Source organism: Meles meles, chromosome X (assembly GCF_922984935.1).
Source record: "Meles meles chromosome X, mMelMel3.1 paternal haplotype, whole genome shotgun sequence".
Classification (NCBI taxonomy): Eukaryota; Metazoa; Chordata; class Mammalia; order Carnivora; family Mustelidae; genus Meles; species Meles meles.
In genome coordinates, this window is record NC_060087.1 from 89,637,337 (window position 1) to 89,665,201 (window position 27,865).

General features: G+C 36.2%; 1 protein-coding gene across 1 annotated transcript; it reads left to right on the forward strand.

The window, feature by feature from the left end:
• Positions 1 to 590: 590 nt before the first annotated feature.
• Positions 591 to 27,865, forward strand: DNAAF6 (dynein axonemal assembly factor 6). Its single transcript, XM_045996491.1, has 6 exons — positions 591 to 758; positions 4,430 to 4,502; positions 6,844 to 6,949; positions 9,853 to 9,949; positions 23,193 to 23,278; positions 27,736 to 27,865. Exons 1-6 carry the CDS (start codon positions 591 to 593, stop codon positions 27,863 to 27,865), a joined length of 660 nt encoding a protein of 219 aa, XP_045852447.1.

Here is a 27,865-nt window from a genome sequence, read left to right on the forward strand (position 1 = left end):
AAGCATTAGGCAGGTCACTCATTAAAGTCTGTGACATTTCCAAGATGTTTAAAGACCCTGAATTCCTACCCTAAATGTGACTATAAGGATTATTTTTTTTTAAGATTTTATTTATTTGACATACAGAGATCACAAGTAGGCAGAGTGGCAGGCAGAGAGAGAGAGAGGAAGGGAAGAAGGCTCCCTGCTGAGCAGAGAGCCCAATGAGGGGCTCCATCCCAGAACCCTGGGATCATGACCTGAGCTGAAGGCAGAGGCTTTAACCCACTGAGCCACCCAGGTGCCCCTATAAGGATTATTTTAAAGGCTGAAGGTTGGTAGGATTATAAATCATGGTGATCTTATTTACGTTTTTAATGTGTTATTTCCTAAAATTTCTGTTATAGACGTATATAGTATCACTATGATAACCATAAAACAGTTCATTTATTTTGTGTGAACTCTTCACTAAAGCCAATGAACCAACCCACTAGAATTCTCAGATAGCGGTATAATGCTAGGCATCATCAAGGGCTGACTAAAAATTTAATCTTTGGTCTTCAATGAAACAGAAAACCAAAATATCTCTTTCTGATTATCTTCCTCAGAACATGGATTCTGAAAATATGGAATCTGAAAATGCAAAAACCAAAAATATGGAAACTGAAAATCTAGAATACAAAAATATGGAAATTGAAACCATTTCTTCAGTTTCAGCTCTGCAAGCCCTCTCTAAGCTACTTTATCCCGAAGAAGAGGATGATTTTGAGCCTGGACAGGTGGTTGTACACTTACAGATGAATTAGTTCTATTCATGTTAAGTTGTTAAACTGTATTTGAACAACTCGTTCCAACCTTGCTGTGGGAGCAAGGTTGTGTCATCCAACAGGAGGTTGCAGGAGTGATTATACATGAGAGTATAACCTCTGGTTCATTCCTAGCAAACATAATTATCTTTTTTCTAAATTATCTGAACACTCAATAGGAAAACAGTTCTGTAACTATGGTAGCAATAGCCACATTTCAAAATGTTTGTCATTTATATTTATGGCCAAAGAATGCTTGACAACCATTGCAGAGAGTGGTAACTTGGGATTTTAAGCCTAGACAGTATTTCTATAAAACAAATAATTTCCATGAGACAGTGTTAATTAGGCCCCCACCAACCAGCTCCCTTAATTTTTAAAAATTTGTCCACAAATGACAACAGAACAGAGAACAATGTGACCCAAATAATGGGATAAGCTACTATAATTTTAGCTTATTAAAATTGACTTCCGGGTATATGCTCACACATAGCTGTGGAATCTAATTTGTTGGATAGTGTTTGGGATCATGGCAGGCAGCCCCAGGGAGGCTTGCTGCAGCAAGGTGGGCTTCATTTTGGGTAGGATAGTTCCATAAACTGACCTTCAGTCACTGCCCATATTCCCAGAATAATCAAAATACTTCTATGTAACCCCTGCTCTCCATTCTCCTGCTCCTTAGGTATCAGCAAACCTCAGCTATCAGACTGCCTACATGAAGGCAAACAAAATTTGGGCCAGAAATCTCACACAATGACAGAATATATCAATTTGCTTTACATGATCTTAGTGAATTTGTTATTATGACCAATTTTCCATGAATAAACCATCTCCAGTGTGCTCCTCCCAAAAATTCTTTTCTGTCATTGTGTGGAAAAACAAATGTAATCTGAATAGGCAGCAGTGGCTCAGATCAACACTCGATGGAACTTCCACCCTCCAGGAAGAGTTTAGGTGAAAGGCACAGAATCAAGGAAGATGTGCAATGGGAATAAAAATTTTAGATGGAAACTGAATCAGCTTGGAGCCAGAATCCAAGAAGTGTTAGTCAGGGAAAAGTTAGTGGAGGCCAAACAAAAATCAGGACATTAATGATAGCATTGAATATATACGACACACAGGACACTGGAGAAAAATTTAGGAGCAAAGTACCAATGAAATTGGGAAGGCAAGTTCATTTTGGTTACATTAAGCTGAAGTAGAAGGATACATCCTGGGAAGGGTAGGATTATGTCTTATGCAAAAGGCATATTAAATATTTGAGAAACAGCAATCTTGAAGAAAGGTGAGTGGACCTTGTAACTGGGACAGATTCAAAGATAAAAGATTTACCCTGGTTACAAAGCCTGTTCTCTTTGGCCTTTACATATGGAGTTTTTTTTTATTTTTTTAATTTTTTTTCTACGTATGGAGTTGTTTATTTGCATCTAGAGGTGATTCTAGGAGAAAGATGAGTGATTATGAGAATAGACGAGGATAATTTTATCAAATTGTACAATTCATAGAGGAAAATTACTGTAATAATGTATGATTCTGTATATCTGGGTTACCAGCAATTTTGAGGTAATTGGTCACTCAGACACTGGAGTATAGATATCATTAGAGGATATAGAATTGGAGTATCAGAACAATGGGGAATAATTAATGTTTCCAATGAACTCTTAAATTTTCCAGGAGAGAAATTATTTTTCATTTTTTAACATATATTAATCTTGGGAACTGGAATGATTACAAGAGTGATCTGTTTTTGAAAATGCTCTCTGAAAACAACATTAGAACTGTTGTATACACATTGGCTTATTTACATCGTCTCTACCATGAATTGCTAAGAATCTGGGAGACTAGGAAGAGAGTGTTTTTTAAACTCACACGGGAATCTTAACACCTGTAGGAAATAAGGTTCACCACTCCACAGACACTGTAACCAAGTTGTTCTAACTCTCTTACCTATTGCAACGTGGCATGAACTGCAATGATAAATTTCTCAGATAATGGGATGTGGCTCCATGGTAAAGGCTGAAATGATATTTTCATGGAAAACATTTGCAAGATGGTTTTTAATATTTTTATTATCCTCATTTTTCATTCCACTTGAAATTTGTTTTTAATCATTTATTTTCATTAAGTTAATAAACTGAGACCCTCCTTCACTGACCCAATCATCACTGTGCATGGAGAGAATACCAATTTTTGTTAGGAATGTTCAAGTTTTCCTTACCATGGATTTTAATTTTCCTTGGAAGGAGTCACTCAACAAAACAAGAAGCCCTCATGTTCCAAGAAATGCTTTGCCCTGATTGACTATTAGTATTCTGACGATTAATAACTTAGGGAAAGCGCTACTGGTTTATATGACCTTATATGACCTTATATGACCTTATATATGACTGGTTTATATGACCTTATATGACCTTAGTGATTAAAACAAAAAAAATGTGGAGTACCATTTTGGGATTTCCACATAAAACTGCCTGTAACACATTAACCAGAGACATTGCACTTTTGAAGCATCTTTTAGAAAGGAATGGTTACTGTCTTAGAAGCCATTGAGATGTTACAGATTAATTTCTGAATTATAGCTGTTGGAATAGTTTAGCATAATAAAGACACAGGTGAGTTTTTCCACCAGCTTTCAAGGACAGACACTATTCCTCTTGCCCAAACAGGACATTGTAACTCTTGTACATACCTGAAGTCTTGGGAGATCCAGGCAGGGGCCTGAGAAAAGAGAGCCTCATGTGCTAGTTTGCCAGGATCCAGGGAGAGAACAATGTTTTGACTGTCAGCAATGGAGTAAACTGGAGCTTCAGAGTCTGGCATCAGCAAGAACATTTAGGAAAATATTGGGATTTCTTGAATTATCAAAAGACTCCTGAGAGGGACCAATGAGGTGGTTGCCACTATTCTGATAGTGTAATATGTATCATACTTAGTTGAAAAAAGGAAAATTGTTCTAGTACTGGTGAATAGAGGGGCAGTCCTATGGGGGTGTGTTTGCTTGCACAGGGGATGGCAAAATGAATTTTCATGATGACTGAAGTGGTTCAGCATATATTTGACACTCTTAATTTGGGGTTGCTGTTTAAATCCATTAGTTCAGTGTCATGAGGTGGCGTGACAAAGTGTTTTAGGTCCCCAGAGGAAAAAAAGTAAAATCAGTTACCAGGAGTTTCGAATGAGTCCTTTGATACCTAAATACTTAAGACCCTATTTAGTGGTTTGTTTTTGTTTCTATGAAACTTTCCCATCCTTTTCCATCCCCCATCTAATTCTGGCAAGACACTGCTGAAACCCAAAAGTGTTGGTGCTTTTATACTAATACTTGGTTCTGACCTTCAAAGAGATGAATGCGGTTCATTCCGCTATCCGCAGGGATACACAATTCACTGGGCCGGAACTGGGGATTTTGTCTGATCAAAGATCAGTTCTGCCTTTGGGTCTATTAAACTAAATACCTTTTGAAAGGAAAAGGAAAACACGTTCTAAATAATACTTGGCATCTGTCGCTCTGTTGTATAACAATGATGATTAAATGAGAAGCTCTATGAAATTTTATATGGAAAGCTTATCAATTTAAAGCATTACTGGTCATAAAGGTTACACAAGTAATAATTACTTGTTGGACTTTTTTTCTTCTCTCCCAGCCAAATTGCTCATCTGTCCTTGGAGCCATGGGTCCTGGGAATATTGGACCACCAACAACAGAAGAGCTCCAAGGTAAGTTATTTAACAAAGCATATAGATCAGTATAATCAGTAAAATCTTTTCTCTGGGAGCAAAAGTATAAGGAGAGTAATACTAACACTAGAATTTGTCAGAGATGAACTCAAATAATTGTGGAAATGATGAACGGCCATTTACATATAAAGATGCTGTTTTTACTCTACTGTTACCGGTAAGTTGTTTTTATATTAATGGAAATTAATTTGCCTTGAATTATTCACATTCACTTTTTGGTATATTTCCTGAGAAATAAAACCAAGAAAATCATGTGTGGTTAAACAACTTTTTTGTTACTTAAAGTCTAGTTACCAAGATGCTTAGTTTCTTCATCTTCTACCCTGCTATATTCTGGCAATTTCACAGAATTCATTAATTCATTCAACAAATATTTATTGAGAGCCTGTTGTGTACCAGGTAGTAGGACCATCTCTGCAGCTATGAGGAAGATCAAAATAGAAAGGTCTCTGCTCCCATCGAGTTAATAGTCTTTTGGAGAACACAATAAATAACTACACAATTTTATCTTATATCAAAATGCTTATAAATTAAAGCCCATGAGGCGATGTATATAGTCACGGCTTCTATAAACTAGAATAACTATTTGGGGGAGATTTTCCCCAGCGTTTTGGCCCATACGTTTTCACAGAGTTGAGCATTTTATACATCTTCAAAAATATAGAAAGCTCTAATTCTGTCATGATGACAGTTACCAGAAGGTGAACAGGGAAAGGAAGTGAAGTTCCTTCATCAGTTTAGCTGATTGTTAAAGATTTTATCTGGAAAATGTTTAAAATAATGACTAAAATGAGGTCTGAGGGGATGATGTTAAAATTTCAGTTATTATCCTCTACATACTCAAGAGTCTCTTTGCCTCATTTAAGAGATGTTGGAAGGCTAGTTCAAATTTTGATGTGTTTCTATGCTGCCTGAATTTCTGATAGTGTATGTCTAATATCCTCTAAATTCTGAGAAAAATGAGTCATATGCAAACTATTTTATATGAAATCTGTAATTAGGCTTTGCAAAGCTCATGCTAGACAGAAGCAGACAATTACAAAAGATTGGCAGTATTGAAAACCTGGTAATCAGGTGCATTTCTGGGGATGCTTAAAAGGAGAGCTTGAAATAATGTTCTGCACCTAATGTTGGAACAAATGTAAGCTGGGCTTTTCCATGCCTCACTTGCTTTTAAATATTTAAAGATGGCATGTAAGAACCCAGGTATATGCTTAGTCCTACATAAAGGAGAAGTGATAGAGATTTTCTTTGAGGCTCACATCTACATGAGGAAAATACTAGATTAAAAAATTATCACTGGGGTGCCTGGGTGGATCAGTGGGTTAAGGGTCTGCCTTCAGCTTAGGTCATGATCTCAGGGTCCTGGGAAAGAGCCCTGCTTTGGGCTTGCTGCTCAGTAGGGGGTCTGCTTCTCCCTCTGCCTCTTCCTGCTGCTCCCTCTGCTTGCGCTCTTTTTCTCTCAATCTCTCTCTCTGTCTCTCTTTTTCAAAAGATTTTATTTATTTATTTGAGAGAGAGAGTGAGAGAGAGCATGAGAGGGGAGAGGGTCAGCTGAAGAAGCAGACTTCCTGCTGAGCAGGGAGCCCAACTCAGGGCTTAATCCCAGGACTCCAGGATTGTGACCTGAGCCAAAGGCTGTTAGTTGCTTAACCAGTTGAGCCATCCAGGTGCCCCAAATAAAATCTTCTTTTTTTAATAAAAAAATGATCATTATATCCACTCTTTTCAGTTTCTATAACTGATGTTTTCTAAGAATTATGTCATGCTTTCATGGCACAGGTATCAAAGTGTTTAGATAGTAATACACAAAGCAAGATAAGACATTGGCTCCCCAGATCAGATGATTGTATGTTTGATTGGTTCTTTTATGTAAATGTTGGACATAAGATCCTATTGATGTTTCTGAAAAAATGTGTAATTTTTCTTTACATATGTAGGTTATATATAATGTTTCTTATAAAGTGTTCTTTCACATACAGAGTATGTGTTATATGTTACATGTGTACACACACAGAGGCTAGAAAGATATAGACCAGAATGCTATCATTGATTATCTCTGGGTAGTTGGATAACAGATGATTTTTTCTTCTTTTTGCTTACATGTTGTTTCCAAATTTTTTACAACTGTTATTACAATTTTACAATGTACTGGTTGTGGATTGATTCAAAAATTCTACATTTTTTTTTTTACTAATTTAGCTTATTTGGACCAAAACACAAACTAGTAATTACAAATAGAACATGTTTTACTTCGATGATCCCAAACTGAGCATGAAGAATAGAAACAGCCTCAGCTTTATCTTCCCTTTCTCCACAGTCATCCCTCAAAGCAGTGATGAAAAGGGCGAGGATATCTGGAATTCAGAAGAGGTTCCAGAGGGAGCAGAGCATGAGGACATGTGGGATGTTAGAGAAATACCAGAGTAAGTCAGATGAGGCCAGGAATGTGTTTGGGGCTTAAGGTAGATGTGTCATCTGATACCATTCTATTTTTGACAAGATTCATAAAGTAACTTCTACCACATAAAAGATAAAACTATGGTGACACACAGAAGGCATGTGTAATTGATGATTTTTTTCCTTCTGAAGCAGAAACAAATAGTGAAATATAATACCTTCCTTTCAGTTATTATCAAACAAAAACTGAAAAATACAGTTATTTCCATTACATATTTATATTTACTATTGGCTAGTTGTTTAATGTGGAACTAACACTGGGAAAGAAAACCCATTAAGTTACAAGCATTCATACAGGCTAAATTATTTTACCATGTTTATGTGTCAAAGACCTGGTTTTAATTATTCAATGCTCCACAATTGTGGTAAAAGGCTGTGTTTTCTCTCCAATTATCTATTATTACCTGGACCTATTTACTAGTTATTTTACGATTATGTTTAACATATTTTGCAAGCGGTCTTGAAGCCTCACTTTGTAGCTTTTTCAATAGGAATTATGAATATGAATTGTAAATATGAAATTTAGGATTATTATCATGAATAGCCCTTCACTCTGATGAAATAAATCACCCACAGTTTCAAGGAGTTAAAAGTATGTTCACATTCATAATTGAAATTAATGGTTAAATACACTAAGCTTTAAATATATGTATTCTAAAATAAAATCTTGATTGAGTATTTAGAATAACTTGAAAAACCAAGGCAGTACTTACTAAATTATAATGTATTTTATGAATTCTTGAAGACTTCTATGGTAAGTAATCTGACAACTTATCTAATTCTGACTATAAAATTGTGTCCAAGTTTTTTTTTTAAACCCATCCCTCTCTTTTGTCCTCTACATCAATTCTGAAAGTAGAAGCAGTGGGAGACTGCAGATAATTAACTGGAAAAATGTATCCAGCTTTCAAATAAACAATGTCAAAAAACCCCATAAACCTCATAAAAAAGATCAAAGCGGATTTTAAAACATTTCTGTGTGTACCTTAAAAATGAAGAGTAAATCTCAGGTTATGTTTATACAATGCCCACACATCCAATGAAAGGTATGAAGTAAGCCACTCATTCGTCATATTGTCTAATGAATGTCAAACATCCATATGTGGCAAGTTCCAAATTTGAGTAAATTTTCACTTCTCATCCTGATGTTTGATGTTCTGTAGAAAGAACATCCATGAAAGTTTTAAATGAATAAGAACTCCAGTCAGGATATGAAGAAAATTATAAGATTTTTTTAATCTTTATTATCTATCTTATGCAAGTACATTTCAAAATGTCCCAGTGGGTAAAGAGGAAATTGGGAAAAAAGGGGGATAGGCTGCTCACACACACAAAAAAAAAATCACAAGTGACCAAATAAAAAGTAATAAGGACCTGAGCTAAGTCACTGGCCTTGGGAGAAGTATGAGGGCCTTTGAGAGATTCTTAAAGGAATATATATTATTTGATTAGATATAATGAATGACAAGAAAGCATCAGAAATGATGCTGAGGGTACTGACTAGGGTGAGTGGGTGAATAGTGAGGCCATTAACTGTGACTGGGAATGAAGGTAGAGAGAAAACAATGAGTTTGGTTTTGGATGTGTGGACTCTGAGGTGCCTTTGGGACGTCCAGGCAAATGTATATAGTAGACAGTTGGAAAATTACATCTGGAGATGGAGAGAAGAGCAGCAGCTAGAGCAAATCCATTTGGGAGTCATGGGCATATGGATCAATACCTTTCTGTTTTGCTTTAACCTGTCTTCACCTTTGTAAATATCAGGTACATGTTATAGTCTATTAAGAAAAAAGTGCCCCATATCAAATAGCTACTTATTGTTAGTCCTGTTCAAACTCAGAGAAATCCCTTTTCCATCCTTGGGCTTTCCTATTTGCAAGCAGAAGTTCAAGGTAGTCCTTTAGTCTTCCTATCCAGAGAGTTACTGTTTCTTCATTAGGGGAGAATTAAAGGGTAAAGATCATCTGTAAATGTTTGCTCACTTCATTCCTTCTAAAAAGATATAGGGTACATTATGGCTGGGTGCTTCTTTCTATAAACCACTCTATCCCTAGGGACCCAAATGTGGGGGCAAAGAAAGATTTGTGAATTATCTTCTTCTGTGAGGTGAAATACCAGGAAAATCTTTCATCAGGGTAAGAATTCTGTAGGCCTAGATTCTAAATACTGCAATGTTGTTGTGCTGACCACATTACCAGTGTTTCTATTGTAGACTTTTAGACCTGGATAAAATATTGTAGAGATCACTGAGTTCAAACCTACCTCTCTTCCATAAATTGTACAAATCTGGAAGCAGAGAACCCCATGAGTTTGTTATTTGACCAAGGGCACACAGTTAATGACAGAAAAAGAACTACACCTGGATTTTCTAACTCTACTCTGTGTCCCAAATTTAGCAGACAAGGATTTCTATCTATCCATCAAACTCTGGGTTATGGGCCTACTATTTTTCTGAGCCATTGTTTTCCAAGAAAAAAGACCTTTTTTTTCTTGTGCTTTTAATCTTACTAGAAGTTCCCTCAATCCATTTTATTTGTATAGCTCTGAAACAATTACACTTAATTTTTCAAAAAGAAGTAGATACAATATAAATCCTGCTTTACAGTATTAGGTATATATATATTTTCATGTTAGGTATTTTTTTACTGAATTTTCTAGACTTCTATTCCTTTATGATTCTGCTACATGCTTGAAGAAATGGTCAGCACCTTATTTAGTCCTTTTATTTTTTGTAATAGCATTCATCATAAGTTTGTAGTTTTGGGGGGTTGTTTTTCTTTTCTTTTTCTTTTTTTCTTTCTTTTTTTCGCTCTGGGATAGAAAATTGCTTTCTTTTGAGTCTCTGTATCATTGACTTTTTTTTTTTTAGGTATGAGATAATATTCAAACAGCAGGTGGGAACTCAGGATATTTTCCTAGGATTTTCGAGAAAAGACTCTTCAACTGCATGTTGTGAAGATCTAGTGGTGAGCCTCTCTATCTTCCCTATGACCATTCTGGCTACACTGACTGGCTTTTATATGCATAATACCGTAGGCAAGGCAGTAAACTTTTTAAAAATGTGGTTGCTATGTTTTAGGTACTAGGGAATAATGGGATTGACGATTTAAAATTGACTAATACATACAAAATAAACTAAATTTACACAATTTACACATGTGGATAAGATTTATAAACAAAATAGAATCATAAGATATAATACACTATTTCTAGTCCTGTGAAAACTGTCCTTCCCTGAATCTCTCTTATCTCTTATATCTATATTTCTTCTAATGACTCAGCTTACATCGTGCAGTTTAAAAAGGGTCTTTTTCTTAATTTTTGGACCCAAACTTCTGATTTAAAACTCTAAAAAGACACTAAAATGTTATCTTGTTTCCCTTATCGGAATGACACTAATTCTATGTAATAACAATAGCAATACCAATAAGATCAATGAGATCTCCTTACTTCTGCTTATTTAAGACTCAGAATGATCCTGTTGAAAAGTCTGGGCTGAACCAAAGAAAGAGTGGATATAACTGGTTTTGGCAGCAAACACTGGTAATTCTGGTGTGGAGAATTCTTTTCCTGAGATCAGTGGCTGTGCATCTATCTTTTCCCCTCTCTGTCTCACAACACTATACAGTATGGAGTACTGAGATGCCCATTGGAAATGCTTAATCTTTTTTCCTTAAGCAAATGATAAATGGAATCTCTCTCTTGCATGAACTTCAGGTTTTCTTTTATTAGCAAAATCTAAGACATCCAATTGAATCAAGTAACATAATGGGAGTAGTGAGTTTAAGTAGCGTGGGAGATTTTTCAAACTCTAATGAGTTAAGGTTTCAAGTGATCTAGAAGTAATTAGCTCCCAGGGTTTTACCAGTAACATTGCAATTCCTCTCTTTTAAATAACTGTAAAATAACATTTTTGATGTCTAGTGTTGAGGATTGCTATAAACTCTGGAGAAATTCTGGGCCCTAAGTAAATAACTGTTGTGAGGCTTTCCATCTCTCTCCCTTTTAAAGTGCTACTAGTATTAATAATAAAGGTGTCCTGAATGAAGGCTCTTGGAAACCAAATTGTACCTAAGAGTAGGAGTACACAGTTTATGTAAAACTCAACAAGTATGTACTGAAGAAGACTTGATCCCCCCTTTTAATGCAATTCTAGTCGACTGGGGAGACAGAACTCACATAAATGAAATCAGCTTCTTATTAACAGTTAAACTCAGTGTTGACAGTCTACCAGGAGTTTAGAGGGTTTGGATAAGGTATGGACAGCACAGAATGGAAGCTATGTGTAGTATTTTTTGGTGCTATGGCACTTCACAACATGTATACTGTTTTTTTTTTCTCTTGCATTTTCTTCATATATTCAATGTTCTTAATTCAATTTAATACATATAGTACATCATTAGTTTTTGATATAATGTTCAATGGTTCATTAGTTGCATATAACACCCAGTGCTCATCACATCACATGCCCTCCTTATTGTCCATCACCGAATTACCCCATCTCCCCCACCCATCTCCCTTCACCCACCTTCCTGACTCCAGGAAACAGAGGGTTGGAGTCAAGCGTCTCTTATGGTTTGTCTCCCCCTCTGATATCTTCCCCTTCAGTTTTCCCTCCCTTCCCCTATTGTCCTCTGCACTGTATCTACCATTTACATTGACATGGATGGATTATGCTAAGTGAAATAAGTCAATCAGAGAAAGATAGTTATATAGTTTCACTCATATGTGGAACATAAGGAATAGTGCATATATTCAATTTTTAAATACTTAGTGAGTACTATTACACACCAGGCTCTGTTCTAAGTACTAGGGATACAAAGGTAAATAAGATACAGTCATCACCCTCAAGGAATTTACAATAAAGGAGGCAGACATGTAATAAATCATTGCAATTCAGTATGGTAAGTATATACTAGAGGCATATATGTGTGACACATATGGTGTCATAAAGCAGAAAGAGATCAACATTAGGTAGACAAGATTTTTCCAGTGGACAACATTCCAAGAAACAGAGTAAAGCACATGGGGCAGTATCCAGGCATGAAATAGCCTGGCTTATTTGAGTAAGCTCTGAGCATAAGAAGAATAAAGAAGAGTTGACAGTGGTGTACTTGTAAGCCAACTCTCAAAAAAAGAAAAATAACCACTGATTTGTAGCTTGAATTTTATCTTCTCTTGTAGGCATATTAGTGATGATATCCACAATCATTGCTTAACCCCACTGGTAAGACTCAGACTAAAGAGGTTATTGACCACATCTCAAGTATTTCTTGCTCAAATTTATCAGCTTACTATTCCTATTGATAATATGGCATTTTCCCAGATCTAAGACATCATCAAATTGTCATTTATTTAAAACAAAGGAACAATAAGTGTGCTACCCCATTGATTGTACACATTGATTGCATGACGCACCCCAGTAACAGAAACACTAAAATGTGGGGGAATTACATCTTAGAACTGGCTAAATTTGCTATTTGGGGGCTGGACCTGGTCTATATGTAACAATCCAAGACTTTAAGAAGACCTCTGTTTAAGTTGAAGAAGATAGTAGCATGAACAATCTGTTTAAGTACAAGGAGTGATTTGGGGTTTAAAAATCCACAAGGACTGCCCTTTCCTTTACCCTCCCCAGACTCCAAATAAGAAAGCAGGATTCATGAGTCTTAAATCAAAGCAATTGTCCTAAACAAAATTCTCAGTTACGATTATGTATGTCTTCAGTAAATCTTCTGTTCTTTCCTTCTAACCTCAAGCCGAAGAGCTTCATTATCTAAATTCTGCCTACTGCTCCTCTACTGGGTTTGTAGCTACCAAGCTTCCATGGCCTTAATCTATAATTAGGCATTTTATGTTTTAAGTAAAAATTGTATGTAAAGTGTACAACATGATGATTTCATACACATATGCATATTGAAATGATTACTGCATTATTAACATAACCTCTCCTCACATACTTACCATTGTGTGTGTGTGTGTGTGTGTGTGTGTGTGTTGAGAGCACTTGGAATCCACTCTCTTAGCAGATTCCCAGTATTCAATATGGTATTAGAAACTATAACCATCATGATGTACATTTCAGAGCTACAGCTTTATATGTCAGCTTTTTGCAGGTTTGTTTTGTTTTTAGCTGCCAACCATTTTCTTCAAACCAAATTCTGTGAGAAAGCCCAACACAAAGAACACATAAAAGTACCACTGCCTTGATTAAAAGGGTACTGTCACCCATGAGGCAGCTCCTAGGAGAAAAACTGGGGCTCTTTGGAACACAGTTTGAAAGATGCTTATCTAGCCTTTCTCCTTGTATTACGGTTGAGAAAATAAGGTCAAGCTTGTAAAGGTATCAAATATTCATATAAATTAATGGAAGAATAATAAGAGAGCTAGAAGGTGTTTTCCTCCTAGGTAACATGTCTGTTTTACTTTAAACCTCATGAGTATAATGCCCGTCTTGTTCTATTTTACTTTATTTGATTTTACTATTTTTTTATTTTCTTTTTTGTTCTCTATACTTTCCATCGCTCCCCACAAAGATCCTGCTATAATGGGTTTGATCTAAATCCTTGACTATATAACCTTGAATACATATTTACCACTCTTTGCTGTATTTTTTAATTCAACAAATACTTATTGAGCACTTACTATAGGCCAGATACTTGATATACAGTGTTGAATACAATAGAACAGTTTCTCTTTCTCACAAGGAGCTTACTATCAAGAGATCAGGCAGTGTATAAGCAGCAGCACAGTCTTCCATTAATCCATTCAATAAGGAAACAGTGAACCCATATGGATAAAGGTTATTACTTACCGACAGGATAAGCAAGATCAGCCTGGTGTCAATTCCACATGTCCCTTTGCCCCACAGGAAAACCATTGAACTAAAGGGACCAGATAATAGGTGACATGAGCGGTGGGGCACTCTGTTGCTGAAAAGCCAACTCTAGGCTGTAACTGGACTGTTTTATAGCCTGTATCTACACCCAAGGGGAGGGAGGTAGAAAGCTCTTATGCCTTATTGGAACTAGGGAGGAGGGTGAGAAACTGCTTCACTGGTAGCCTCCTGCAAGATAAGGAGCCTCCCACAGAGTAGAAAGGCAGATAAGAAACAGCCTTGAGGCAGCTCCTCACAAGACTCTATCTCCCCCTGTTCTGGGAGGATCACAGGATGTTCTGCCAAGACTTGGGGCCGACTGCAGTTGAGCTTTGCCTATGTGGCCAACGTGGATAGCACAGGTTCACCAGAGTGCCATAGAGGAGCCATTTTCCTACATTTACAGCCTATGAATAAAGGTTTTTTATCCTGCTTGTTTTTACTTAAAATGATATAATAATAATAATAATAATAATAATAATAATAATAGCCCTTGGGATGCGGTCAATATTCAGAGGAAGAGTTCAAACAGAGGCATCGGAAATTCTCACTCCAGTTCCAAGCCAGGTATCAAAACCCAAGAGGAACTGGATCAATGAAGTAAGGTTGAGACCGTGTCATGGCTTTAGAGATAAAAACAATGATGATGGGGGAAGCCAAAAAGCTGTCATAGTGCTCGCTTCGGCAGCACATATACAAAAAGCTGTCATAGAAACAAGGTGGGAAAAATAAGAACTTGCCTACCCCTGAGAAACAGGGCTGACCAAAGTACCTGACCTCTTGGGTGCCAGCTGGGGAGCATAGAAAAAGGAAATTAAGGTATCAAGGATATGTAGGAAGATAGCCTGTCTTCTCCATAGGACTGTTTGTGGCAGGAAGGGGGATGGGTGCAGTGGGGAGTAGGTCAGTGGATTCCTATTTTCACCCATGCATGTTTTTTTTTGTTTTTTTTTTTTTTAGATTTTTTTTTTTTTATTTGACAGACAGAGATCACAAGTAGGCAGAGAGGCAGGCAGAGAGAGTGAGAGGGAAACAGGCTCCTTGCTGAGCAGAGAGCCCGATGCGGGACTCGATCCCAGGACCCTGAGATCATGACCTGAGCCAAAGGCAGCGGCTTAAACCACTGAGCCACCCAGGCGCCCACACCCATGCATGTTGAACAGCAGATTCTCTAAAATCCAAAAGTGAATGGGGCGAGGGTTATTGATATTCTGCCAAGTGACCCATCATTTGTTCTAGAGGAGGGGAAAAGCAGCCTGCATATAACTTGATACTCTTTTTGACCTGCAATGGATTAATAATATTTTGGTTCTTCTGATTTAATGTATCTGTATCGATAAGGGGCCATTCTGATGTTACCTATAAAGCAAGGCATTACGCCTGTTTCTCTTTCATCATCACCGTGTCACTGGGATATGAGCCTTACTCCATCTCTAAATCTCACTGAGAATGGGGTGAGAGTCAAGGATGGGATAGGAGTCAGTCACTATCTGGCAGATACAACCAGGAGTCACATGTTTATCACACATTCTCATCTCAAAAAGGGCTATCAATCATTCTAAGCAAAGTGTCTCCCTAACTTCTGAGAATTCACTTGTTTCTTGAATGGTCTACTTCTCAAGTCCTGTTTTCTCTCTTAGATTAATTCAGTCGTATTCATTTACCTTTAATGAATAAATGGATTTGGCTGCTTGGTAGTAGAATAGATTCTCCTTTCCATATAAATTCTAGAGGATGGACACGTTTTTGGCAGGCTTTCTGATTATGCTAACCTTATTTGATTGGTTATATATCAGACTGTGTGTCAGAGAGAAGGATATTTGAGCTGTAATACAATTCCTTATTATCAACTCCAGGCAGCACAGTAAACCTTCAATTCAATTTCTAATGGTTCTCTCGGTAATATATGTACACTTATAGTTAATATCATAACATTCTTTCATAATGATGGTAGAAGGATGAACACCTCCTTAAAAGATAATCTAATTGTATAGATTTAATACATTTGTGATTACAAAAGTTAGATGTATTTAAAATTTTAAATAGTAACAAAATTGGTAGAGTTGAAAATATAAGTCCCCCATAATGAGAGATAGATGCAGAGTGCATGTGGGCAGGGAGAGAGAGAGATGGGGAGAATTTGCAATGGCTAGGGTCAGGTATGAAATAAGAGTGAAAGGTGTCTTTTTTTTTTAAGATTTTGTTTATTTATTTGACAGAGAGAGACACAGCAAGAGAGGGAACACAAGCAGGGGGAGAGGGAGAGATAGAAGCAGGCTTCCCGCTGAGCAGGGAGCCTGAAGTGGGGCTCCATCCCAGGAACCCAGGATCATGACCTGAGCTGAAGGCAGAAGTTTAATGATTGAGCCACCCAGGTGCCCAAGTGAAATGTGTCTTACCCATATTACTTGGTTTAAAAAAATCAGAAATTTTACATTTTGATGAGCTTTCATCAAAATATCTGAGTCACATGGTCCAGAATCCTTGAATGAGAACAGGCAGAAACTGAATCCACGCAAGCAAGAACAGATTGACCCTAAGAAAATGCCAATATTTGAGGGGTGGATAAGTGAAGAGGAACTAAGAAAGATATTCAGAGATGGGGGAAAGCCATAACAGTGTCCAGTGCTATAGAGGGGTAAACCAGGAGTAGGGTGCAGAAGGAATTTTTAGATTCATCATTTAAGAAGTCTTTGGTGACCTTTGGAAGACAGCAGTTTCAGTGATGTGCTGGGAGCCAACACCAGATTGTAGAAAGTCAAGAAGTGAACAGGAAGCCAGGAAGAGAAGGCAGCAAATGTAGATCATTCTCTGAGGAGGAATAGCAATGAAGGGGAGGAGAGAGAACAGGTGGTTGTTGAGGAGGAGGCAGGATTTAGGGGTAATTTTTTTTTAGGATAAAAGAGAATTAAGAATGCTTTTCAGTTGATGACAAATATCCCTTCATTTGCTTATGTAATATTTATTGAGTGCGTACTGTGTGTCACTAGAGTGAATGAACAAATAGTAAAAAGTAGTTATGGTATGTGCCCCCAAAGGACTTTTAGAAATGGGTGGAGGCATTTTTGGTTATAGGATGTTATTGACATGTAGTACTTAGAGACTAGAGGTGCTCTAAATCCTGCAATAAGAGGGACAATCCTAAAAATAAACAGTTGTCCTACACAAAATTAGAAAAATAAGAGTTGAAGATATGAGGATGGACCACCTAGTATTCTACGTTTTTTATTACTTCTTCTTAAAACATGTTTTTCTCTTTAATGACTCCCCTCTCTCCTGGTTTTGGCTTCCTACACCACTTAGAACAAAATCCAAACTCCTGATCTTGACCTATGAGGCCTTACATGATGACACCTGCCTACTTTTTCAGTTTCATTTGACACCACACTTTCTTCCTTGTTCATTATATTCTAGCCACCGTGGCCTTAATAGCTGCATTTTTAAAAGTGGGCTCTATGCCCAATGTAGGGCTTGAACTCATGACACTGAGTTCGAGTCACATGCTCTACTGACTGAGCCAGACAGATGCCCCATAGCTGCAATTTTTTTAAAGTTTTTTTTGAAGATTTTCTTTATTTATTTGACAGACAGTGATCACAAGTAGGCAGAGAGGCAGGCAGAGAGAGAAGAGGAAGCAGGCACCCCACTGAGCAGAGAGCCCGCTGCGGGGTTCGATCCCAGGACCCTGGGATCATGATCCGAGCTGAAGGCAGAGGCTTTAACCCACTGAGCCACCCAGGCACCCCTGCAATTTTATATAGTATAGTCAGGGAAGGACTCACTGACAAGGAAATATTTGTGCAAAGACTTGAAGGACATGAGAAAGTGAGGGTAAGAGATTGGAAAGTTATCTAAGTGGATATATAAATCATCAACACTGAAGAAAGAAATTTAATGTTAGAAATATCAATAAAGAACAAAGAATTATTATTATTATTATTATTATTATTATTATTATTATTATTAAAGATATGAAGATGACTACCCAGCAGTATTTTACTGTTTTGATTACTTTCTCCTTCTTAAAACATGTTTTAAGGAATTGGTCGATGGTTTCCAACAAGAAGGGTCATTGGTGGTATAGTGTAAAGACATGAGACTCATTTTTTTTTCCCTGAAGTCACTCTGTATTTATTCAGATTTGACACACCTCAAGGTACATTGTTCATGGGCCAGTTTAAGAAATTTGACCTTAGATCCATTATACTGATGTACATTTAAAATAAAGTTTCTCTCTGCTCTTCCTTCCCTATTCACCATCATATTAACTTCCAGCCAGATTGTGGCTGGACGATAAACCACGATGAGCAGCCATCATCATGGTCCGAGTGATGACATGACCCCGCTCTCTGTCGCCCCACCCCCGCTCTGAGAATAGAGCCAGGCACATCGATGGCCCTCAGCAAACACCTTCATGAGTCTCATTTTTAAAAGCTAGAGGAAAGGGGGAGGCCCAGGGATACAAATGCAATGGGAGGAAAAAAAGAAAAACAGGCACCAATGGTGAAGACTGGGGAAGCAATGTCATCAAGGGAGATCCAGATTTCAAGAAACTGAAAGGAATACTCAGAGCTGAGATAAAGGATGATGGACTGTGTGTTCCAGAGGAACTATGGAAGTGTTTCATAGTTGGTGAGGGGTAGGAAATGGAAACAAAATAGAGGATATGAAGATCCAGATGGTAATTATTAGGCGATAAGCAAGGACTTGGGAGTCTGAGGCTTCTTGTGTTCTTGACAAATAGAGATAAAAAAAAAAGTATAATGGATTGTGTTCTGGTAGTCTCAAGACAGTTACTGGTAGTGAGGCTGTGAGTGTTTGGGGGTGATTGTGGGGGCCAATAGAGACATGGAGGTCCTATAAATTCTTCTTATTTCAGAGTGAGCTGAGCACTCCTGTGAGAGAAGAGGTGCTATGCTTCTATGATCTCATAAGACAGGCATGACACTATAATACTGGAATGTTTCAAAGTGGCAACATCAGGGGTGCCTAAGTGGCTCAACTGATTGCATTCGGCTCAGGTCATGATCTCAGGGTCCTGGGGTCCAGCCTCACGTCTAGCACCCTGCTCAGTGGGGAGTCTGCTTCTTTCTCTGCCCCTCCCCCTGCTTGTGCTCTCTCTCTCTCTCTCTCTCAGATAAATAAATAAAATTTTAAAAGCCAAAGTGATAACACCATAGAAAATTTATCCTTTAATTTAAAAAGATATCTATTGGTTTTGTGTCTTGGTTTTGGAGAACACATACCTCTATAGTTTTATTCTTCAGAGGTAAATATATTATTTCAAAGTAGGGATCCATCACCTTTTTTTTCCATTTTCCTATAGATCATTAATATTCATGAAGATTTTTATAAAATACTTAGATGGCTGCAATAGGAAAAATATCTCCATAGTTAAGCATGGGTTTCCATAGTAAAACAATGGGAAGTTAAATTACTGAATTCAGAATGAGACCTACCCAAACTTTTTCTGTTAATCAGAATTTCCTAACATTAAGTTTCAAATTGAAACTCAAATAGACTTAAATTCCTTGCTAAGAATCAAATATGTTAGAGGTGGTTCCTGTATTTCTGTCGATTCAAAAGTATTTTTATAATATCCTGAATCCACAAATTAAGTATCTTTTAAATTTTCAGCCCAAACCCTTCTGCATATCTTGAGCTTCAATAGAATTTCAGTAAATAGCATACATAGACTGGCCAAGTTAAATATAAGATATATTTCATTTATTCTTCCATTCTGGTTGTCAGGAAGTGACAGCTCAAGAGGAAACGTAGAATGGATGACCTCTATGGAACATTCGCCATTTGGCCTTCTCATTTCAATTTTCTAATGTCTTATAATATGATCACAGACACTTGTCTGAGGAGCTAAGGAGCCTGTATTAATCATTTACAGATTATAGGAATGTTATCTTTTCAGGAACCATCTTGTCATATAAATCTGTTGTAAGAACAAAACAATAAAGAGGAAATTTAAAACTCAAAATGATAATCCTACATTAATGACCTCCCCCTCCCAAGTACTTTGGTATATTAAGCCAGCTCTGTTACAACACATAGAGGAGAATAAATAGAGGACCATGAAAGCAATTTGACTTACCTTTACCTATTTCCAGGAAAGCCCCAAAGTGCATTCCCAGAGACAGACTAAGAGACAAGCTGAAAGTGGAAAGAAGGGCTCACACAAACCTTAAAGTTGTGGACCTTTTCCTGCTACATTTTTATTCACAAGGCCAGAAGACAGAGGTTTGAACTGAAGTTGGTAATATGTACTGTGGTAGCCAGCCTAGGAGATGGCCCCTAATGATTTTCACTTCCTGATATTCTTCCCTTTGTGTGGTCCCCTCGAACTCTGAATAGGGCTGCCCTGTAAAACCAATAGGATATCATAGAAATGAAAAAGCACAATTTCTGAGGCTATGTAAAAAAGGCATTGCTTTTGCCTTGCTCTTTTGGACAATTCACTCTGGGGAGAAGACAGCTATTGTGTCATAAGGACAATCAAGCAGCCTTAAACCCTATGGAGAAGTCCATGTGGTGAAGAACTGAGGCCTCCTGCCAATAGACATGTGAGTGGGCCACCTTGGATGCAGATCCTCTAGCCCCAATGAAGCCATCAGATGTATGCAGTTCCAGTCAATATCTTGGTTAGAACTTCATTTTAGACCTTAAGCCAGAACTACCTGGCTAAATTACTCCCAAATTCTTAACTCACAGAAAATGTGTGAGATAATAAATGTGTATTGTTTTGAGCCACAGATTAGGAGGGGGAGGTGTAATTGGTTTTGGTTGTAAAACAATAGATAACTATAATCAATTAATACCTAATAGGTGATAGAAACAGAATTCATACCCAAGTTTGACTCCAAAGGTTGAGCTCCCAAAAGTTTGAAAAGTCCCCAGTGAAATTTTTAGTTTTCCTTAGTTTACCTATTAAGATAAGTAAGTCTTTGAAATAAATCAATTTGCATCCTATGTAAAGAGAGGAACATCAATTCCCTTAATTGCTTGGCCAGTGACGTACTGTACTTATTAATGTTGGACTAGTTAGATCTTGGGTACAATCAGAAGTCAATAAATAACCATGTCTCTTTTCTGGGAATTCATTAAAAGTATTTCTAAAGAAGTCTGATTCATGTTTTAGGAGTTTTTCTGTTAAGATTCCTATTGAACCTTCTATCTTATGAGAGATTAATGCATATGATTCCACTTAATTTGTTTCTTCCTGTCCCTCCTCTGAAAACATTTTTGTACACAATTTCAATTTTCTCAAGAGAAAAAATCAGTGAGTTGTTTCTGAATTACCCTTCACTAGAGTTGCCAATGATTTTAAGAACCACTGTGACGTTCTACCCAGAAGTTGTATCTAAATTTCACATAAGTTATAATTTTTTTCCTTCCTCAAATGTCATTTCAACCTTGGGGAAATAATCTTTTACCTTGAAAGAACTAAATATTTCAGACTAATGAAATAAATATTTATATCCCTTGGTCCAGGTGATATGAGTCATCCTGCAACTAAAGAACATCTCAACTCTCAGATCTGAAGTTATTATAAAAAATGGGTCTTTTTTATCCAATAGAATGCTCATTTACTTTGAGGTAGAGCATCTGTAACTACCTCTTTAAGAAATGCTCTATTTCTCTCACTTAAAACATCTATCATTATGAACATCTGAATTTTCAAAATATAAATTAGGAGGCAATTCTTTCTTTAGTGAAAATACTAGCCATAGGATATATTTAGATAGTAGGACTTCTAGAGTTCTATTTACAAATATTTTTATATACAGATTTAATAAAGTAAAATATAACTCACAGACATATATTTTATATTGTAAAATATTAATAAAAATAATAAAAAATGTAAAAAATATTGTCTACTTTAAACTTCTTACAAGGAATTCCATTTTCCCCATTATTTATTTGATATGTATTTCCCTCATAACCTGGTACTTTTATCCATACCAGTCAAGTTCTTAAAGCACCCAATGTCCGATATTTCAAGTCTCATAGCTCATTTTAGAGAAAGCTTCATAATTTACCTTAACCTTAAGGTAAATTTTTGTAGGTTTTTTTTGTTTTTGTTTTTGTTTGTTTATAGAAACCATATGCCATGGCATCTCAGATAGATGGGTGGATAGATAGATGATAGATGATAGATGATAGATAGATAGATAAATGATAGATGATAAATCAACTTCCATCAAAAAAGGAATTAATTAGAGTGAGGGATCAGACTTTGTACTGTGGTAAAATACACAATACAAAATTCACTAAGAGTGACACCTAGTACATTGACAATGTTGCGCAACCATCACTATCTAACTCCAGAACATTTTCATCAACTCAGGAGGAAGTCTATACTTGCTAAACAGTCACTCCTCTTTTCTCCCTCTCCAGCCTCTGGCATTCACCAATCTGTCTTCAGTCTCTGTGGGTCACCTACTCTGGATATTTCATATGAATATATTTCCTACAGTATGTGCCTGGATTCTTTCACTTAGCTCAATGTTTCGAGGTTCATCCATGTAATAGTATTTCATTGCTTTTTATGGCTGAATAATATTCTATTGTACGGATATACCACAATTTGATCATCCATTTATCAGTTGATGAAAATTTGGGTTGTTTGTGCCTTTTATTCAAGTTATTGTGAATAATGCTGCTGTGAAAAAAAACATCATATGTTTAAATGCTCTTGGGTATGTACCCAGGAGAGGAATTGCGGGGTCATGTGCTATTTGAGATTAGACATTTTTAAGTAAAATCTTACCAAACCAATGAAGAGTCCCATTTTGTGTGTGTGTGTATAGGGATCATGTTGTTATTTATCTTGTGTTATGTTAACTTTTATGAACTCCTACACTTCTCTAGGAATTGTGGTATGGGAGTTTACACTGAGATACTATAGGTGGAATCACCAACCCAGACCCAACATGAGAACTAACCACTTTTTATTTAACGTGTCTACTGATATAAAGCCAGTTGAAAGTCCCCAGCCCTAGCAGGTGCACTAGTATACACCTTCAGACGATGAAAGTTACAGGCAACCAACGTGTTTCTATATAGATTTGGAGTCAGAGAGACCTTAGTTCAATTACACACAGTTGCCCTCAGGCCCTCATTAAATTTCTCTGTATCTCAGTTTCATCATCTTTAAAATGGGGGTAATCCTGTCCCTCAAGACTGTTATGAGGAAAGGGTCTAGGCTGGCACATAGCTGGAACTTAATAAATATTAGTTCTCATTTCCCCATATTTCACTACACTCATCATATTAACTGTTCCTCAAGACAGCAGTATTTTTCTTCTCATTCTCTCTTTCAGGTTAAAATTAAACTGCCAAATACAAACCCTTCCGAAATTAAAATTGACATCCAAGAAATGGTTCTTGACCTCCGTACTCCTGATAAGTGAGTAAAACTCAGAACTAGAATAATGTATTACATTAACAAAACTTTAGTCGATATTCTTAAAGTATATATAGTTATTCTGCATTACCCCTAAAGTCTGAAGAAAAGTGAAAACGTCACTCAGATGTTTGATCTGCATAATAGAAATATAAATATATTTGGAAACACCTTATTTTTTTCTGCTTTGCCTCCATACATTGTGAGTAGGTTGACACCACCAAAACTGTGTCCAAAACACAGTCATTTACATTAAGATACAGTTTGCTTATCTGTGAGGAAAAAGAACTAGAGGTGAAAATCTCATAAGTTGTAAGTCTCTCATGTGGTTTTTTTATACAGTGATGGTATAAGAGAAGCAGTATCTTTAAACTTTTTGGTTATTGTGCAGCTCTAAGGCTAAATTTGATTATGTTTATTTAAAGATTTATAGAAAAGTCTTGTCATCAATTACTTAAAATAAAAGTTCTAATAATTTATCACTAGTTCCTCAAGTAGTGTGACTACACTGAAAAAGAATACAGGTAATAGTGGAATAATTCAATTAAACATTTTGATATTTTCAAAATATTCTTCTTATTACACAAGTTCAAATTATCTTCCCCAAACACAACACATACAGTAAGATTCTGATGTCAATCTTTATCCTGACCTGGACAAATCAGTCCTGTCTCTCAAAACCAACTCCGTAAAGAGAGAATCCGTGGAACCCGATGTGCGTCAGAAAAAATATCTAAATATCTCACTGCTTTGTTCAGTTTTCATCTGAATGTATAGCAGTGAGCACACCTGGGTTGATTGCAATGGTTCATTTTCTGTAACTCATGAACATTTCAGGCTGCGTGTGGCGAGCAGTCAGCTGCTGGCACCTGTTCTTTCTTGCATTATCAGTATCAGTACTTCTCTGTTGATCTTAGGACTTCAAAAAAATGGAAAGTAGATCCTTCATACCAAAGACCTCTATGTGTAAACAACCCATTGTACATATGTAGCTTAATCTTGATTTCCACAGTAGATGTATTTAACCCCTAATGAACTAGAGATGAATATATAGAAAATATTTTCTCATCATGTATATCATTTCAAAACTATTTTCTCACAAATTGTTTCATGTTATTAAAATTACATCCACTATTCCTACCATTCACCTCAAGGAGTATTGTTCTTTTTAAATTCATATTATATATGCTTTTACTCTTCCACACAAACTCTGCAAGGAAGATTGCTTACATGAACAGTTAATCTTCCATGATATTGGTGTGCTTGTTAAAAGCACATACATATCTACACATCATGGAGTTAATTTCCGTTCCCCTAGCAGTTCTCCATCAATCTTTAGGCAGCTGCTCTGGCTATGCTGTCATTCCAGATATCTATCAGGGCCCGCTAAATGAAAGACTCATACAGAGATACCTGTCCACATAGAATGTGGGCTACACTAGAATTTTTGGATCATACTGTTTTAATATATTAAGTGCTCTGTGCAGAGAGGTGCTGTCTCTTAGGGAAAAAATCATGAATTATGGTAGAAGACTGAAGAGAGGCTTATATCATTTTTACCATTTTCCCAAACACTTGAGCATTTTTGGAGCCATGCTATTATAGGAAATTGTGTTATTGGAAGTGTGTCTTGTTTTTGAATTTATTGATATTTACAGTAACTTTCTTTAGTTTCCAATTTTGACATCCTCTAACACTGTTTACTTACCCCAAGAAAGGTAAGAGAAAATATCCTGTTCGTCTATGTATAAGGCAGAATAAGTGAATCTATTTTAACTGAATGGACTAGAAATATCAGTCAAATGATAGTCAGTTGCATTAGAATTATCAATAGAACCCAGATTTTTTGGAATTATACAACCTAAAGAAATAAAGCAATTTCTTGAATTCTTCATTTTTAAAAAACTGGTTGTTTTGGCATGTCGATTCCCAAAATGGAGTAGATAGAAAGGAGGAAAGTTAGGGGAAATTGGATAATTACCCAAGGATTTTTGTCTTCATATGAGGTTCCACTATTTTTTGAAGTGAATCCTAAGCATGTCATAAATGAATTCCTTGAATGGGATAATAAGAACATATTGTAAATACAAGTATGAGTTAAATTTTGGTTGAATGCTATTTAGATTATTCTCACCTTTGCTGTGCTCCTTTCACTCAGACTGATTGAGAATTGACTGATATTCGAACTAAAAAAATGCTTTCAAAATGAAATAGTGAAGTTCAGTTCAGTAGCTATTTCTGTACTTGCTTTGAAAATAGTTATGGCTCCAATAGAAAACCTTTAAAAAGTCATGTATATTTTAACCCAGATATTTAGATAAAATAATTTATTAACTACATAAGATAAAACTACCTTATGTGAATATGCACAGAACAAGGTTGTCTTGTATTTAAATTTCTTGCAACATCACCTTGACTTTGCTAATATAAATGTAAGTATGTAAGTCTTAAATTAAAATTCACTTTATAGTTTTTTTGTCCTTACTTTCATATATTATAGTTCACTTTTAAATAAATGCTAACGAAAATTAACACTGGATAAACATTTAATCAGTGCCTAAACTGCACCTTCTTAAAAGCAAGTATACTATTAATGTAAAGGCTGAGGGATTGGGCTTAAATATTTATTTATATGTGATAGTACTAATCTATAGTAGGTATTCAAATATTATTTTGTGGTGACCTATTTGCTTTTCATTCATTTATTTATTCCTTTAACAAACATTTATAAAGTTTTCTGCTAAACACTGGGGGGACACGAAAATAAGATAAAGTCCTGTACTTCAGTGAATTGTACATGGATAAGTATTTGTAGAATTTTATTTTGTTTCAATGTAAATCTCAATTCAGATAACAGGCAGTGAAACAGACTGGACAAAAATACTTCCCTTCTCCTAAGAGCCTAAATAAGTTGCACCATTTCTGTTCTTCAAAATTTTAGTATGTGAAGCCATACTATTAAGGACTATACAGAAATGCAGAGATGGATGGATCATCCAAATGGCCACTAACTGTCCTTTCTGAATTTATTTCTTTCTGGACAGAGAGGTGCACATTATCATTGGAACTCCTTCTTTAGTTGATTTATAGTTGTCTTTTAGTGCAATGAAACTACCACCACTGAGCTTTGCTTTATTTTTGAAGTGAATACATTATCATTTGTAGAATAAGGGATAAAGCAAATCTAACTCCAGCTCAACCTATATTGTAAACAATTTTAAAAAGATAGACTCTAAACATTTTTTGCACCCACTTTCTGGAGATACCAAATATTACAGCCTATATTAAAATACATCATGATAGCACTACTTCTGGTAGAGAAAGCTGTTTTTCCTACCCCAAATATCTGGAATGGAACAAGAGTCACAGAAAATTTCTCCTTTGGTTCCAGAGATTTGTGATAAATATTTTTAATCAGCCCCATTTCTTTAACTTAGGTCTTTGCAAATGAGTAAAGAGGTAATTGGTTTTCAAGAATTAGTTTTCAAACACTACTTTTACAAATATTCAATAAGTAGCCCTAAAAAAAATACCAGATTACTTTACTGATTTGGACCTTATACCTTCTAAAAGAGCTTTTCGGCCCACTTTTTATAGAGATACTCAAGCCTTCTCTATGGAGAATGTGAGGTAACAAGAGTTTCATGCATTTAATTTTCTGCAGATACCAGCATGTGCCGACCCCATGCATAATTCATATTCATATCCCTATGACAGAATTATGGATGTCTCATCCCAGCAATGCATCTAAAGCATACAGCTATCCTATAACTGAGACACAACGGCAAAATAAACCCAGCAATCTCTCATAGGGCTTTTTGTCAATGTATAGTAGAAAGAACCAAAAGCAAGCACAGAGCACTTTCATTGATCTTGTATTAAAATCATTCCAGGCTTGAATTTCAATAACTATACCTGTAGTGGATACTCAGCCTGGGATTGCGCTAGCAGAATTATTATAAACCATTCCAATTTTCAGATTTGTATCAGTCAGTCACATTCCATCTACACCTAAGCATGGCTGGCAACTGATCTATCCAGCCAACTTAGAGTTGCAATGGCTCTATTCCTCTACCTATAAATCAAGGCCGAGACTATGTGTCTATAATGCAAAATGGGGTCAAATTTGAAAAAAAAGAGTAGGGGATCAAAGCCCCTGCTTGGATTTTTAAGGCTAAAAAAACTGGTTCATTATTTGTGTTATTTAGGCATATTTTTGACCCAGTACTTATACTGTCTAAATATTTTTTGGTTCCCAATCTTCTGATGGTATGTATTGCTTTCCATTACCTTATTAAAAGTGATGTCTTTTTTTTAAATTTAAAGTTAATTAGTTAACATATAGTACATCATTAGTTTTGATACAATCTTCAATGATTCATTAGTTGATATATTCTTGATATCTCTTTAGGAAGATGATTCTAGGTTTTTATCTTGTCTTGGTTTGTTTTGATTTTTAGGAAGCTGTTGATAACCCTTCCCCACCCTGTGGAATGCAGCAGTGCCAAAGCTTTCTATATTCTGGAGACTGAGACTCTTGAAGTCACCACAACTTTGAAAAGGGAGTTGGATTTCATTAATTTCTTCTAA